The sequence below is a fragment of the Leptosomus discolor genome, chromosome 7 (assembly GCF_034619465.1).
Source record: "Leptosomus discolor isolate bLepDis1 chromosome 7, bLepDis1.hap2, whole genome shotgun sequence".
Taxonomy (NCBI): Eukaryota; Metazoa; Chordata; class Aves; order Leptosomiformes; family Leptosomidae; genus Leptosomus; species Leptosomus discolor.
Window position 1 is genome coordinate 36,356,367 of NC_141397.1, and position 15,631 is coordinate 36,371,997.

A 15,631-nucleotide genomic window follows, 5' to 3' on the forward strand; every position below is an offset into this window, starting at 1 on the left:
TCCAGTGTTCTCAAATTCTGCTCATCTGCAAATCTGGGCCAAATTTAGGCAGTATTCCCAATTAGGAGAATATTTTTTGCAAGAAGCTATCCTTGCTTTATATCAAGCTTTTATTTTGCAAACTTTGGGGAATACACTTTCTTTTCTACAGCTTAGGGAATCAGTGGATAAACACTAGCATCACAGAAAATCCGAGCCTGTCTCATTATTGAGAAGTTAAAACTTTTTGTAGAAAGCCTGTCACATTTCCATCTCTGAACATACATGTACACACCACAGAATTGGTAGGAACTGATCTACCTCTCCATATTGAGCAGAAAGCTTACCTGCTCCAGGAAGGTTTTACTCCGTGGCCATACATGTTCTTCCGTAATCTGGAACAGAAAAGTGAAACGCTCCCCAGGACCAGTGAAATACCACAGCTATTGAGATATGGGGAATACACAGAGAGGATTCTGTTGAATAAAGCAAGAGAAGTGTAAGCTCACGGCCTGTGTCACTGACTTGTAGGTTAGAGAACCAGGTGTTTCAGTAATGATGCCTTGAAACCTCAACCTGCACAGCAGAAAAACCTCTCTTTTTAAAAGATTTCTACCTTACAGGTTGTCCTCTTCCACACATTCTCACAAGCCTATGCTTGGCCTCTTCTGCTCCACTAAAATTACCGTACATTTGCTATACTAATACAATTAGTAACTGTACCTGCTAACAGGTGCTTGAATTTTTAAACCAGCTGTATCCACAAAGGGTCTGTGCACACAGACAAATGCATCTTCAGTTGGAATACTGCAGTGGCATTGTGACATCTTCGAGTTGGTGTAACACCCAACTAAAGCTGAATCATGTGGCAGGCAGTTCTGAATTTTCAGTAAAGAATGATCAGAAAGGTGACTATTTTATTATTTTTAAGTAATCAACATGGAAACAATAGCAACAATTAAGTCACAAACAGGCATAGCCTAATTGTAACCATGGCATTAATACTTAACATGAACATAACAGAAATTACAAGTATGTTAACATTATTCATTCTCGGTCAATGAACAAAAGTGTACAGTAAGGTCAGCATTAATCTATTAAGAATGCTACAAAACTAGCCGGCCAGTGTCCTTCAAAAGCAGAGTGCTTGCTGTAAGACAGGCTGGAATGACTGCTGTCCATCCCGGCAGGCAGCTATACTCCTAGGCTGCCTATGGACCCGACCTATTCTCCCATTTCTGCATGTAGTTCTGATATTTCCCTTTGTTTGTTAGGGGTACCAAAGCACTCCTGCTAGGGAAAAAAAAAAAAAAAGAGCTACAGTGCCAAGGGCCAGCCCTCACACTCTGTATGAATAATGCATGTATGCAGCCTGGGAGCTCACACTAGAGGTAAAGCTGGCTCCCTTGACAGTGTATGACATTCATCAGTATCTGCTATTCAAACTCCTTTTCCACCCTCCCCTTACTCCTTGCTCCATGGACAGGACATGGTGTTGGAGATGTACCGCTTTCAAAATGCTTTCTTTTACATATCACCCTTTAACAGGAATTCTGTAACACAAAATTAAAATTTTCTTTTGTAGAAAGGGGATTCTTTAAATACACCCTTTCCACCTCCTAGTCCTTATACCGTACCTTCCTCTTTTTCAAAACATTTACTAATGCATGTACTTAACCACCTGCTTCTTAACAGAAGTACCAAAGTGACACTAAGAAAGGCTAACTTGCATTTGGTATTGTGGTTGTGGCTCCTCTTGGTCCGAGCAACACAGGATAAACTTCTCAGCTAGAACATTTTTATAATCACAGAGAGGGATACACCCTCAAAAAAAAAAAAAAAATCCAGTCTTTTTAGAACCAGACCAGAGGACAGCAGTGTGAACAAAGCAATAATCTCCAGCTTTCTTCCCATCAGGATTCCTCCTAGGGTGCCATCTGCTGTATTGTTTTCACTGTAGAGGCAAGAGAAGACATCAGCTTGTCTATTGTCAATTCTAAAAGTTTTGATGGACAAAGGAAGAAAAAACCCTACAGCTTTCTCAAGTGGCCTCTCTTTTTCTCCCATACCCATTTACTAAGCTCTCCCCTACTTGTTCTCATCCAGCTCATGACACTCTGGGGAAAACAAACAAACAAACAACAAAAAAACCATCAGCCCAGAAAAGTAGCTGTGTGATTATTTCTGTAAGGGGTTCAGTAATGTTTTTGGACACCACTGTTCTAACTTGGTGTTTCCCATAGATAACTACTTTCAATCATCATTTTGTTAATTGCAGAAAAGCAAATCTATTAGCCAATACTGTAGATTTGTGCTGTCAGGCCAAGTTTGGACATTCTCAGAAACAATGCAGTATGCACCAAATGAGTAATAACAAAGTAGCTGACTATTTGCATCCCTCTTCTGGCCATCAAGCTTAAACAGTCCAGAAGAAGTTAAAACCATGCAAAACTCAGGCCATGGTTTCACAACATGACATCTTCTGCAGCAATATTACTCTAAGGTACTGCCTTGCATCCCCTGCTCTGCAAGCCCTGCAAGTTTGTGGGACAGTGCTCTGAGCTTGGTTAGGAAATACAGGGCGAGGGCACAGTGATTAAGCCAGTACTACTCTAGTAGTATTCTGCTGTGACACCAGAGTCTAGTAAAACTTCTACCCTGCCTTATTCCAACAAGTAACACACCGGTGTAGTTGTCCTGCTGACTGGTGCTTCTTCTGTCCGATGCTTCCCGGAGTGTGGCAGCTCCAAACTGTCCCGATAGTCTCGGCCCTTGGAGTTCTGCATGTCCAGCACTGCCCGGCTCTTTGAGGGAAGAGGCGGCTTGTTTTGCTGTCCTGGGATGCTTGGGCTGACTTCAGACCTCGATGGCTTGACTATTTTTTTGAGCGGTGCTGAGTTTTCTAATGATGTCATCTTCGGTTTGCTTTGAGTCTTCTCACCTCTATTCTTTTCTTCAGATTGGCCAGAGCAGGTATAGGACCGAAATCGCTGTGTGGGGACCAGGAAAGGTGGTGATGGTTGTTTGCCAGAGGTCTTGCTGCTCTCAGGGTCCTGGGACTTTGTGAGATGACAGCTCTGATCAGGCAGTGGTGGTTGCTCTTTTCGCAAGGCCTTGGGGTAGTCTGTCTCTTTCTTTGATGCCACCTTGCCCTTAGAGCCCATAGAGCCATACAGTGGGTTCTCAAACATCTCTGGCTTTTGCTGTCCCTCCTCTTGAAGCAAAGGCTCTGCTGTGGTTTTCCCCGGCTCGGGCGGCCTGCAGTCATCAAAGCAGCGTAAAAAGGAGACTTGTAAAGAGCAGGCAAGAGACGCTGACTGATTTAAACAGAAAATGAATAGGAAATGAGCATGATGAAATTAAACTGACTGTGCCAAGGGGTAACAGGAATTAAACTCGGGGGGAGAGAACAGAATTGTGTATTGGTTTTACTTCGTTTAATCATTATTAACATGACAGCTGAGAGCACATATGCATGGTACTGTATAAACTCCCTGCTGGACTAGTCTTGTCAGAGTGATACTTGGCTTCTCTTTAAACAGATAAGCTACTGAGCCAAACTGTTCCAAGTGCTTTGATGGCTCTGCAACATGCAAAAATCTGAATTTAAATATTAATAAGAATTCTCAGATCTGGAAGAGAGGATTGAAGTGGCTGTTTGGACAGTTAACATAAAAGCTCACATCACACCGTAGTATTTTACAACTAGTCAATCTCCTCTTGCTACCAATGCCACATGGTATTCCTAGGGAAGGGATAAAACTCCTTAATGCACCCAAATGCACAATATACAAGTAATAGCTATATACTGTAGGGTGAGACAATCGTTGGGTGTTCACAGCTGAGCCCTTTGAATTGAGGCTTAGACTGGAATGACAGCACAGCTGTACAATGGGACAAGGGAGGTTTCGTGGGTTTTGTATGACTCGAGCTGATTTGGCAAGGCTTTAATCTGGAGAACTGCCATGATACTTAAAAGATCAGCCACAGTATCACTGAACAGAGTGGAATAGGGATGAGTGGCACATGCTCTTTAGATGTCTTTGAATGAGTTGTGTTCCTTGCTTCAAGTTATTTTCTGGAAGTGAGGAGCTCAGAGCATGATGAAGTTTTGTCAGGTACATAACAGATTGAGGCAGTGCTTGCAGCTCTGACTTCTGCAAGTTCTGGCTTATGGAGTGCCACGTACATTAACCAGTGAACTCTAGGCCAGACTCAGAAAGCAGCTGTCACTATGCAAAAGAGGTCTGGAACGAGGACACTGATTGCATACACACACTAGGGTGAACGAGCCTCATCACTTTACTAAATTGGGTAGGGACAGGATATTTTCAATTGCTGGATGGAAATTCTGCATCAAGACTTGTGATAGATGCAGCACATGGATGCTAACTTCTGTAGCAAGCTGGACATTTGTATGGTAGCGTAAGTAGAAATGCAGTTAAAGTACTTCACATGTGACATGTGAAGGAGCTCTCCTTCCCATCCAGTGCAAAGATCTCTGCCACACTCTTCCCTTTTCTTCTTTGTTGCTACAGTCAACTCTGTAGTCTTCTCCTTCTCTTTTCTTGGTACAGAATTAAACTTATACATGTCTTTTTTTACTTTCCTGTCACAAAATTCTGAAGAACTACTACACTGTTTTTCTTTGAGTATGTGATGTCTGCATTGGTGACCTTCACTTGCCTTTTTCTAATTCTATAGACATAAAAGACTGAAAAAATACACTGCACCTTGAACTCTCCGTACAGACAATGAAACAGTGATTGTACAGAATGACAGGAGAGAGGGGACTAGCCCCAGTGCAAAACTCAAAGACTCACGGGTACTCTTGGCTCCGACTACAAATGCTTCTGTTTACTGTAGGCTGAAGGGATGCTTTTGGAGATAGAGGCAACAAGCAGGGTGATGTGGAGGATGACTGACTCTGTCCCATCACGAGGGTAGTCTCTTTGGACTGCTGGTCATAGCTCCAGAGAGAAGGTGGCTGGTCTGGTGAAGGTATCTGCTTAAGCTGGCTGGTTGCAGAGGGTTGCGGAGAGAAAGCAGCCATCCCCAGGTAGTTGGGGTTGCTGATGTCTGTGGGAGTGGAGCTGCTGAAGAGAAGAAATATTATTAGGAAGATATATGCACAAATACATTTATTTTTTTGTCTCCCTGCCAGCTACAAAGGAGTTAGTGCCCACTGACTGCTTAGATTCAATACCACCTACTTTTTTTTTTTTTTGGTCACTGTTGCTTCAGAATCAGAGAATAAGTGAGAGTCCTGTTAGTGCCTCCCTCCCCTGGGTCACTGAAGAGGAAGCAGCAGGGTCAAGGCCGCCTCCCCCAGCCCCAGATAGTTCCTCTGGCTGTGGCAGACGCTTCTATTTCCAGGTTGCAGAGAGCACTCAGCTTCTGCAGCCATATACAGGGGGTTTTACAGGTTTCTGGGTCCAGCAGTTCAGCTGGCAGCTGCATCAGGGCAGCTCCAAGAAAGAGGCAAATCACAGCACTCGGCAGCATTGGGCAGCATAGGAATATGCTGCTGGAACAACAGGAGAGACATCTGGCATTTTGAGGTGTACCCATATAGACTAGTAGCAGAAGGCAGGAAGCTGCCTGCAAAGAAATGCACCTGTGAAACTGGAGTGAAAGGACAGCCTTACCCAGAAGTGTCCTGTGACTCTTGGAAAGGAAAAGATAGGCAGTATGAGCATAGCTTCCCACTCCAAGCTGGCAAGGGTAAAGCAGCAAGATTACCGTAAGATATCCTCCTTTCCCAGGTTGTCTGGAGAAGAGGAAGCACTCCCCCAATAGCGAGCAATGGCTGCTGCCTCTCTGGCCATCAGATGAGTAGATTTTGACTTTCTGTTGGAAATATAAGGACCCTTTTTAAGTGGGGTGCAGGGACCCAGTCTGACTAATGCATTCTCAGCTTTTGAAGCTTTGGGCACAGAAGCATTGACCAGCCCTGACCAGAAAGCCACAAGGCAGCTTCCCAGTCCTCACCATGCCTATTATTACCACTCCCACAGCAACCCCAGCTTTGCTTTTATTGAGCCAACAAGTTTTCTTTAACTGACTTACCCACTTGCCCTTTACCTGTTAGTCTGATCCCAGTCCTTGTTAGGCTCCAAGTTGCTGATGTTCTTTGGTTTCTGCCCAGTGATTTCATCACGTTCAATCTTGACAAAATCTGAAGGAATGGGAAGGCATAAAAGAGTGTTTTGGCAGCTTCAGTGTCTGATTCCCTACATTTTCTGTATTACTGCTTGTATTAAGGCATCTCTCTTTGTTTGTAATAATGACAGTGAGACAATTTTTAACAGTTGTTGCTATTACATTTTCAGCTGCCCACTAATACATATCATGTTTTGTTGACGTAGGAAAAAGTGTGTATCTTGAAGCACAATGGTCGTGATCCCCCAAACAGTCATATACCGGTCATTTTACCATCGACAATAATAGTAAATATCGTGTTGTACTCTGAAGGAGAACAACAGGTAGCAAGGTGAAAATAAGCAAAGCTTGTGATCTTTTAGCTGAGGAACCGCTCCTTGAGAGCCTCATATGCTCTTTGCAGATGTTCCCCAGGGTGACTGGAGCAGGGAGAGCAGTGTCATATAGCCACTGCTAGTGGAAATAAGGTATCACCATTCAATAAAATCGGTATCAGTGACAGACAGGGGGCTCTCTCAGTCTGTCAAATTTAATTGAACGATGAAAAAGGAAAACCCAAATGGAACTGCAGTGTCTTTCTGAAAGAGTGCAGGTATACTCCTGAGAACTAATGATACTCACTTCTCCTTTCAATCAGCATCAAAAGCTCTTGCCTCTTTGGGACTAAAAGCAATGCAAGGATAATTTTCCATTCCTTGACAGTTATCAGAAATCTTTTGAGATGGATATTCTCTAGAGCGAGCATTGCAGAGATGATCTCGTTCCTTACCATACAGTTTTTCTCTCTGTTTCCCTTGTGATGTTTGTAACTTGATTTCACCTTGGAAGACCCCTGTTTTCTCACCATGGTGTGTCAGCACTGTATGGATAGGAACTAAGGATTCTGTTGCTTCTATTCGCAGGGCAATGCAGCCTTCCCCTAGAGGATGACAAGGGGACAATGAGGAGCCTGGGACTGAGAAAAAAAAGCACTGAAATCTCTTTCTCGTGTCAGTCATCTATCGCTATGCTGACAGGGCTGAAATTACTGGAGAGAATCTGCTCTGGATGACAGTAAGGAGTGTAATATCTCTTGAGAAATCAGGGGCATTCAATTCACTTCTTCACATATGTGTGAAGAATTTGGGCATTGGAGACACCCATGGGTGACTACAGAGTTCTGAGTTTCCGTTACTGGTAAGGAAAACATGAGCCTGTGACTGCCATTTCAGTTAATGGGATTTCAGCAAAGAGTCTTCTGTGGACGAGGACTGCAATCTCTGGCTGGTTAGAATTTGGAATTGAGCAGCACTGATGGTGACTTTTCTGTAGCCAGGAGAAATGCATCAAGCAAGTGCAAGTGAAACAGGATTTGTATGTTCTGAATAAACCCATTTAAACAGACTGACTCCTAATTTAATTCCTGTAAAGTACTTTCTTTTTAAGCCACCGCTCTTTTAGGGCTGGTAAAGCTCACACAAATTGTTGCTTCTAGTTCATATTCCTCTAATCATCATTACCTCACAAAATATTGCCCACAATGTATTTTTGTATGTATTGAGTTCTAAATCAGAAGCCAGAGCATCATAGATGTTCAGTCTACAAGAGTTACTTCTGTTTTCTCCCACTCTTTCAGCAGTTTGGAAAAATCTAAGGAGTTTTTGACTCATACAGAAATTTAGAGCTAAGCACTTACCATACGATTCATCACTGTCTGATGACTTAATGCTGATCAGGATGTGTTGATCCAGTAGGTATTCTGGGTCTGAAATAATTGGAGTCAGCTGCAAAGACAAGTTAATGTGGGTCAATATAATAGGTGGTCTACCTGAACACATTCCTCAGTCCCAAATGAGCAAAACGCAACTGGACAGACCCATGAGGGTATCATGTAAGTCCCAGGATCAGCCTCTTCAATGATGTTCGGGGATCTGTGGTAGAAAGCTACACACTTGTAGAGTCCCCTCACTCTTGTTCCCAGCACAGCAGACAGAATGCTACAAATCAACACTCACATTGGGCTGAGCTGCAGGTTTTTTTCCTACAGTGCAGACTGAAAATTGCTCTAGGAGGAAGTGATCTGGACTCTGATTACAATCTGTTCCCAAGAATCTTTTTGGCTGTTGTTACAGTCACTTAATGTAGAATCTTTCCCCAGTCTCTCAGTGTAAGGCACTTTTTCCAAAGTCAGGAGTTCTTTTGGGGCTATGCAGAAGAGTACTGACATACATGCATATTTGCTCCAAATCCAAGAGCTCTGATAGTTCTTCCAGCTCCCACCATGCCAGGAAATAGAGAACAGCTCCAATCTCAAGGACAGGACTTGTCTTTGACACTGACACGCAGAACACTACTTCTGGCCATTGATGGTCTTTCTAACACAGGCAAAAAATACTTAGTCAACTTCTCTCAAAAAAACCCCACCAAACCTTTGTCTTGCAAGACAAAGGAACTCCAGCACAGCTGTTTTATCTTCCATCTAAAACTAAAAAACAATGGGCCTGCTTAAAAGACTTGTCAGCATAGTTATGTTCACTGAAAAGGTGAGAAAAAAGTCATGCTCCTGAGTGACATAAATAGGCCAGCAAAATTCCTGATACGGATGGAAGTATACTGGCAAGAAAGTCCTTTCCTGCTTATAACATACACTGTTTAGCCTGAGCCCATCCTGCATTCTTACAGTCCCTTTTGAGTGTAAACAAGACCACATCATGTTTGTGAAAGCAATGTTTATATCAGCAAAAGATGTAAAGTTGCTTATGGGATGCCTGCGGAAAGCTTCTCTTCCGTATGGATATGGAAACGGAAACATAGTCCCAGTTTACCTTTGGAAGAGCATCAACGAACTTTACCACAAGCTCCCCTTCATTCCCATCCTCATTTTCTCCTTCCTGGCTCTTCACAAAACCTGCAAAGTGAAGAGACAGGAGTTCACCAGAAGAGAGACAGCAAGAACTTGGCTACGAATCCTTTTCAGATACTAGATCTCCAAAAGGCCTACGATTCTTTTCCCACTTGGACACAAGTTTTGAAAGTATTAAGAAGCTTGAAGTCTGAGCTTTGGGTTAATGTTTACACAGTAAATTTACAAGTGATTTTACTGGAGCATTGTTAAATGGTTTTATTTTACAGTTAAACTTGGCACTGAAAAGCTCAGTGCCTACATGGACTGGAGGATAAGAACATGACAGCTCTTCCTACGCCACTCAAGATAGCACACTTTTGAAATTCTAATTTAAGATTTGTAATACACCGTTTCCATAGAAATTTATGCAAATTTTGATACAGCCAAAAAATAATCTTTTATGGAACTGTCTTTGACACAGCGCTCTGACATGCGATAATGCGATGAAGCATACACCGAAGGCATGCTGTCCCACTTATGGGAGCAGTCCTGTGATGGGGAATCGCTTAAAAAAACCACAGCAAGGGCATGTAGGCTCATATTACATAAACAGCTGAGGCTCAGCCCTGCAGTACACGGACAAGGAGTAAAATCTGCAGCACTGGTGGGTACACAGTCCCATTTACAGAATCAAATCACTATCTTTCCTCTCACTTTAAGTTGATCCTCTGACTTATTCTTTTTTAAACCAGGGTAATTAAATTATTTTTATTAGCATAATGCAGATGCTTTTATTTTGAAAGCACCTGATCATTTGTAGCAGGCACAATTAGAAATTTAATCAATTATGTTTGCTAAGTAGAGATTTTCTGTGTGATAAGCAAGAAGAACACGTATTTCTCTTCAAGAAAGAAATTATCAGATTGCCAAACAAGATGGAAGAAATGGTGGAAGGCTACATGTCTAAGCATGAACTACAGCTTAATGGCTGTGGGGTTTGGATTGTATTGCTGACAGTATAGGATGATTTGTAAACTACAAGTCTATAGGACATCCCTCTTTTGCACTGGAACAAGTGATCCACACAGCTATTTATTTAGATCAAAGCAAGAGGAAGGGGAACTAATCCAAACAAGCAAGAAACTTTGACAGAAAGAATAAAGATGGGCAAACCCATACTTTCTAAGCAGCTAGAGTGAAACTCGATGTAGAACTTGGTCTGGGACTTGGTCTTCAGAGTAGCATAGCAGTGCAGGAACTCTATCTCTCCTTGGGAATCTGTGTACTTGGAGTCTAGGAAAGAGGAGGGGAAAACAATGGCATTTGCAGCAGAAAATAAAAAGAGGGCATTTCTGAGTGGACTCTAAGAATCAGCTTGTCTTTCAACATATACAAAGCACTGCATTTTGTATCCAAAGGTGAAGACAGCACACTTGCACCCAACCTGACTAACCATTCTTTGAAACAAACTGTGAGGTGACTCCCACTTCAAAGGTGGCAAAGACAGGACTGTGGTCACTTGTCATGATGTCAGTGGTGCAGCCTGCCAACAAGAAAGGGAAGATAGTTACTGCTGTGTGTTCCTGCCTTGCTCCTGTGAGATCGCTGTGACAGAAATAGAAATATTATTCGGTAATTTTCCAGAAAACATAACCGTCGCTGTGGTAACTGTCTCTAATCACAGGTGTTTCTACACAATCTCATGTTAGTATACAGAAATGTAACTCCTTTGTCAAAATACATAAAGATTTGGTTAATGGATGCAACTTTACCATATCATTCTGCAAGCAACTGTCAGTGTTAGATTCCCCCAGCAGAAAAAGCATTGCAGGATTCCTGGTTGCCTCTGCAACATGCACAGCTAATTAAAGCTCTAATATGGCAGGAAGTCACACAAGAATACACTGGTGCTACGTCAGTGCTACAGAGCAACTCGTGGCCCAAAATTAACAGTGAATGAGCAAGGTCTTGACTTGACCTAAGCACACACCGAGTTCCAGCAAGCCCAGTCCATTGGCCAGAATGGTGTATAAAAGCAAATACCAGACTTTCTAGAGGTGTTTATTTGACCACATACCTCATCATCACAGACTCTATGGTCAGATCAGTCCACCTTATCCCCCAAGAGACTTCTACAGTCCTCTTCTCAACCCCATGCATAGGAAACCATCAACATCATACTCAGATGCTTGGTCCTACATATAGTCAATGAAATTTCAGGAACTAGCATGTAAGTCTTTTTTTAAACAGGTCTTGTGGGTTTCCTCTCTTCCCTGCACTGCACTTTTGTGATGCTTCTCAGCAAGAAAGGGAACAGGCTCTTGGTACCACACAGTCCTTCTGGAATATGATTTGATAGAGGAGAGATGTTTGCAGCTCCAGCCTCTGCAGTCTGGACTGTGTACACAGGGTCTGCCCTGCTGGCACCATCAGGTAAGGACCTCCTGGTGGTAACTGCACAGGGAAAGTTGTTGTTGCCAAGAAATAACTGGTGTAAAATGATTCTCGAGCCTGCCTTAAAGGTGGACAGCTACAGCTGTCTGAGTGGTATCCTGGATATAAAAGAGTAACAGAATTAATTCCCAGCCTTGTAAGGTTACAGGCAGAGGGATTTGGCTCCACTCTGCCTGGTTTAACATCAGGTCCCTCTACGCTGAGTGTCTGGCAGTGCAGGGAGATCCTACAGACTCTGCTCTGAATCATTTCCGTTTCAGACTCATTGCTTTGCTATCTACAATCTGTTATCTACCCACCATAGGACTGACACACAACGTGCACCATGGGGTATGATTTCCAAAGCACTCGATCACACCAGGATGGCAAATTGTACTTCATCTGCAAACCAAAGGAGAAGTGATGTCAAGAATAAGAAAGAACCAGTTCAGAAAAGAACAGCCAATTCACTTGTCCAAGGACCGTATATTTGTGTCACATGTTTTTGTCTGTATTGACTCCTTTCAAAACACTACGAGGGCAGAAAATGCAGAGATTGGTTTAGGTCACTTTCTTCTGTAGGAGTTACTTTCCATACTTTGCCATATACTTCTGAAGGGAAATCAGTTTACACTTACCCCTGTAGCTTTTTGCTTGGTGTAAGCATACTTCTCCCGGGTACCTCTTTCAAAACGGTAGGTTGGAGCAAAAGTAATCTCTTCTTCCTCTAAAACAGAGAGATAGCTCTGTTACAGTTTGGCCCACTGAGAACCCTCATCTGGGCAAGACAGGTGCTGCTCTGTACACCCTGCCTCACATCAAGTCTGTCAGAGAAAGTTGCTCGAAATGGGAGAGGAACCTGCCAACAAACGCACAATCTTACCAAATTGCAGAAACACCTTTTGATCCTTTTTCTCTATGAGAAGCTGGTCAAAAGCCAGCAGCTCCGGATACTGCTGCTGCCTGATCTTCTGGATAATATTCTCTGCTTCCTGCCAACAGGGAAACAGAAGAGCTGCAGATGATGCAAAACCTTCTTATAAACACTCCCTTCACTGGTGAGCCAGCAAGTGCTTCTGAACTGTTTCACAGAGCCACACCCACTGCCACTTCCCCCTTTCCCTTCATGGAAAGGCCCCAGTCTTTGCTGTGTGGCTGAACATCTGTCTGTCAAAACAGGCATCAAAATGCCCATACATCCTCTACACAAGCATACACATGCACACTCACAACCAGATGCACATCAACACGAGACTTGCTGTTGTCTCCTGCCTACTGAAACCTACCCAGTATTTATTACGGCTTGCCTGTTTCTGAAGGCCTGTTCTGAGCCATTAAAAACTAACCAAATAAAGCAGAAAGGCAATCTCTGTATCAAGCTGTTCAGGGACAGATGCTTGTTCACAGTGGGAAGGAGAGCTGGGAGGTCTGGGGAAGCAATGCTGCCTGGAGCAGCAAAGTGTGCCAGACAGCATTTCTGGGTCCAAGAATCCTTGGAGAGAGCAAATGGGATTTCTTTACTCTCCCTCAACTGGTGTCACACTCGTGCTCTGGGGGAACCCTTCTGCCTCCCCTGTTTCTGCCATGTTGCCCTAGATTAGAAAAAGATCGCACTTCTACAGCAACACAGTGTTTTTTCTCTCCAGGGATTCACGCAGAGTCTCTAACCGTTGGGGGCTGTTCCACGCGGTAGTTCAAGTCTCCCAGCCAGAAAAGATGAGTAAAGCGATGAGTGATGTTAAACGGACTCAGTTTCTTATCTCCCAGTGTCAGGAAGTGCAGGATGTTTGTGTAGTTCTGGTTGCGTCTGTCAAGACAAGAAACATCAGCCTGACATACTAAATTGCCATGCAATTTCTAAATGCCTGGGCTGGCAGAGACTGCCGCTTTACCAGGCAGGAACCGATCTGGTTCAACATCTAGAGAGGAGCAGATCAGAAGCCGAGAACTTGCCACCCCTGCCTCGCACTGCGCCTCAGCAGACAGGCCCACTTTATGTGCTCAGTGTCTCCCCGTGAGCCAACCTACTGCACGCAACCAGTAACGCAGCACAGCTCTCATGCGGCAGCTTGTATTGTGTGTGGCCTGGGGAGCTGGGGGGCAGAAGGGCAGCCTGCTGTGAGGAGGGGGCAGTGGCATTTACAGCAGCTCCGGGCTGCTCTACCTTGGGTGTCAGACTGTTTCCACCTGAACTGAAAGGCTAGAAAAGCTGTCCTAAAGCCACTTTTGTTGCCTCCTGGGGCTGTGCTTTTCTGAGCTGCATGTCCTAGAAACCCAGCATTAGATTTTTGCCTTCAGATTCCAGCAGCAAACACATAACTAGATTTTGGCAGCTATTCCAGGCCCTGGGGAACCCTTTCATAGAAGTTAACTCCATTAGTGGCAAAGACCCCGTGCAGAAATCCCACACCATCTGTTTTCTGGGTCTTGGACTGGGAAAGATGGCAAAGCCAACCTCTTCATTTCAAGTCCTCTTTGCTTTCAAAACCACTCCTTCCAACTGCTCCAGTTCCTCCCAGCGTGGGCACAGATCACAGAACCTGCCTAGACCATGGAAACTCATTTCACAGCTGGGTATAGAGAATTAGCCACCGTGGAGATATTTCTGTGCTACATGCCTCTCCCTCTTGGTGTTCCTGACAGCATGCTCCGCCTAGCAGGATCTCTCTCAGCTGTGCCCCAGGGTGCACCACAGCTCCCGTGCCCACAGCACTGCCTACAGTGAGGATGCAGACAGTCTCCTTCAGCACGGTATTCTGGGGTGGGAAAAGCCTTCCACATCTCTCCAAAACACTGTAGATCAGGGAACTGTTTTCCTCATATATTGGGCTTGCATGACAGGTCACGCCAGTGTTGTGCAAGACATTTACACTCGGCTCCGAAATAATTTTGCTGTCCATTTCACCTGCACCCATGGCATATGGCCATATAGCAGAAGTCCCTCATTTAAATGGTGACACAGTGAGCAGTGTCTTTAGCACAGGTTGCCCTCCCAGGAGACGTTTAACAATTTTTTATGGTCAGGAAAACATGCTTGTGACTGTCTGGTGGGACCTCCTTCCAAATATGGCCCAGAGAATTTCACCCTGGGTCATCATCCATTTTTGAGAGGGGAGGATGTATCTTACCTGTTTTTCTTTTCACTTCCTGAAGTCAAATGGCTGTTAACAAACCCAAAGGAGGTTCCATTAAACATGAATGACACCCCCACAGCTCCTTTATTACCTGGAAAAAGATGAGCCAAAAACTTCAAGAAATCAATCCACCTCCAGGCTGAGTTTAACAAAGATAATAAAGCACCTAGCACGTCTTAAGTGAAGTGGAGGATGGAGAAGAGAAATAAGTTGACTTAATCATCACAGAAAGAATTAGTACATACAGCACAGATTGTGGTAACAAATTTTCTAAGGATGCTAAAAAAATTAATTGAAGGGAAAGGTAATTTTCTTGTGAAACCCAACAAAGAGCAATCCAATACCCAGTCAAAGGTGTTTGCTGGGAATATGTACATATATATATATACACACACACATATATATATGCACTAAGTACACAAATAGATTTTCTCTCTTACAGGGTAAGATATAATCAGTGCTAGTGAGATATAATTTTAGTACCACTAATGTCACATAACTGTGAGTTGTGGAGAAAGAGCTGTTCCATTTCAAAGACAGTATTGGCACAGGCTGAAGAGATCTCAGTCCTTTGGACAAAACCAGGTCTGTTCCTCACCCAGTGTGTTTGCGATGCCTGTCTTCACATTGTCTGTGCAGATGTGGCTGATGCGATTCTCATGTTCTGGCTTGGCCAGTACAACAATCCTGATGTTCCAGAGGGTATGGATTGCTATCTGCAGGGATGGGAAGGTTAGAGGTTATATTTCTGCACATACCTGTGGAGCTACGGTGGAGCTGCAGCCTTCCTGACTGCTTCTGTAGTACTTCTCCTACACAAATTTTCTTCCTGTGCTCAGGATATGCTTTCAGTCATTTTAATCAAAGGTGGGAGGAAGCTATTTTTTTTAGCTATTTTCTAGTGCTGTTTTCCAGTTAATCTTGGTATTGCTTTGATGCATAAAATACATTTTCCCAGTCACCATGAGAGTTGTAAGTTCTGCTCTCCTCTGGCCTTCCAGATATGCTTAGATTTGTTTCTTGACATCACTGAAATTCAGAAATGTCCAAACATGATCTTAATAAGGTTCAGTTTCTTTTATGATTGTGACTGTGTGCA

At 43.6% G+C, this 15,631-nt stretch overlaps 1 protein-coding gene across 1 annotated transcript in view; it reads right to left on the reverse strand.

The window, feature by feature from the left end:
• Nucleotides 1-2,642: 2,642 nt before the first annotated feature.
• The window catches only part of INPP5D (inositol polyphosphate-5-phosphatase D), a 53,963-nt gene continuing 40,974 nt past the window's right edge, over nt 2,643-15,631 (reverse strand). Inside the window, exons 13-27 of the mRNA XM_009947394.1 lie at nt 15,131-15,248; nt 14,527-14,623; nt 13,067-13,205; nt 12,282-12,390; nt 12,037-12,125; nt 11,719-11,800; nt 10,419-10,508; nt 10,145-10,258; nt 8,946-9,028; nt 7,817-7,904; nt 6,911-7,060; nt 6,064-6,157; nt 5,722-5,829; nt 4,803-5,075; nt 2,643-3,237 (exon numbers count right to left, since the gene is read on the reverse strand). Coding sequence (XP_009945696.1) covers nt 2,643-3,237; nt 4,803-5,075; nt 5,722-5,829; nt 6,064-6,157; nt 6,911-7,060; nt 7,817-7,904; nt 8,946-9,028; nt 10,145-10,258; nt 10,419-10,508; nt 11,719-11,800; nt 12,037-12,125; nt 12,282-12,390; nt 13,067-13,205; nt 14,527-14,623; nt 15,131-15,248 — 2,229 coding nt within the window. The remainder of the gene's footprint in view (nt 3,238-4,802; nt 5,076-5,721; nt 5,830-6,063; nt 6,158-6,910; nt 7,061-7,816; nt 7,905-8,945; nt 9,029-10,144; nt 10,259-10,418; nt 10,509-11,718; nt 11,801-12,036; nt 12,126-12,281; nt 12,391-13,066; nt 13,206-14,526; nt 14,624-15,130; nt 15,249-15,631) is intronic.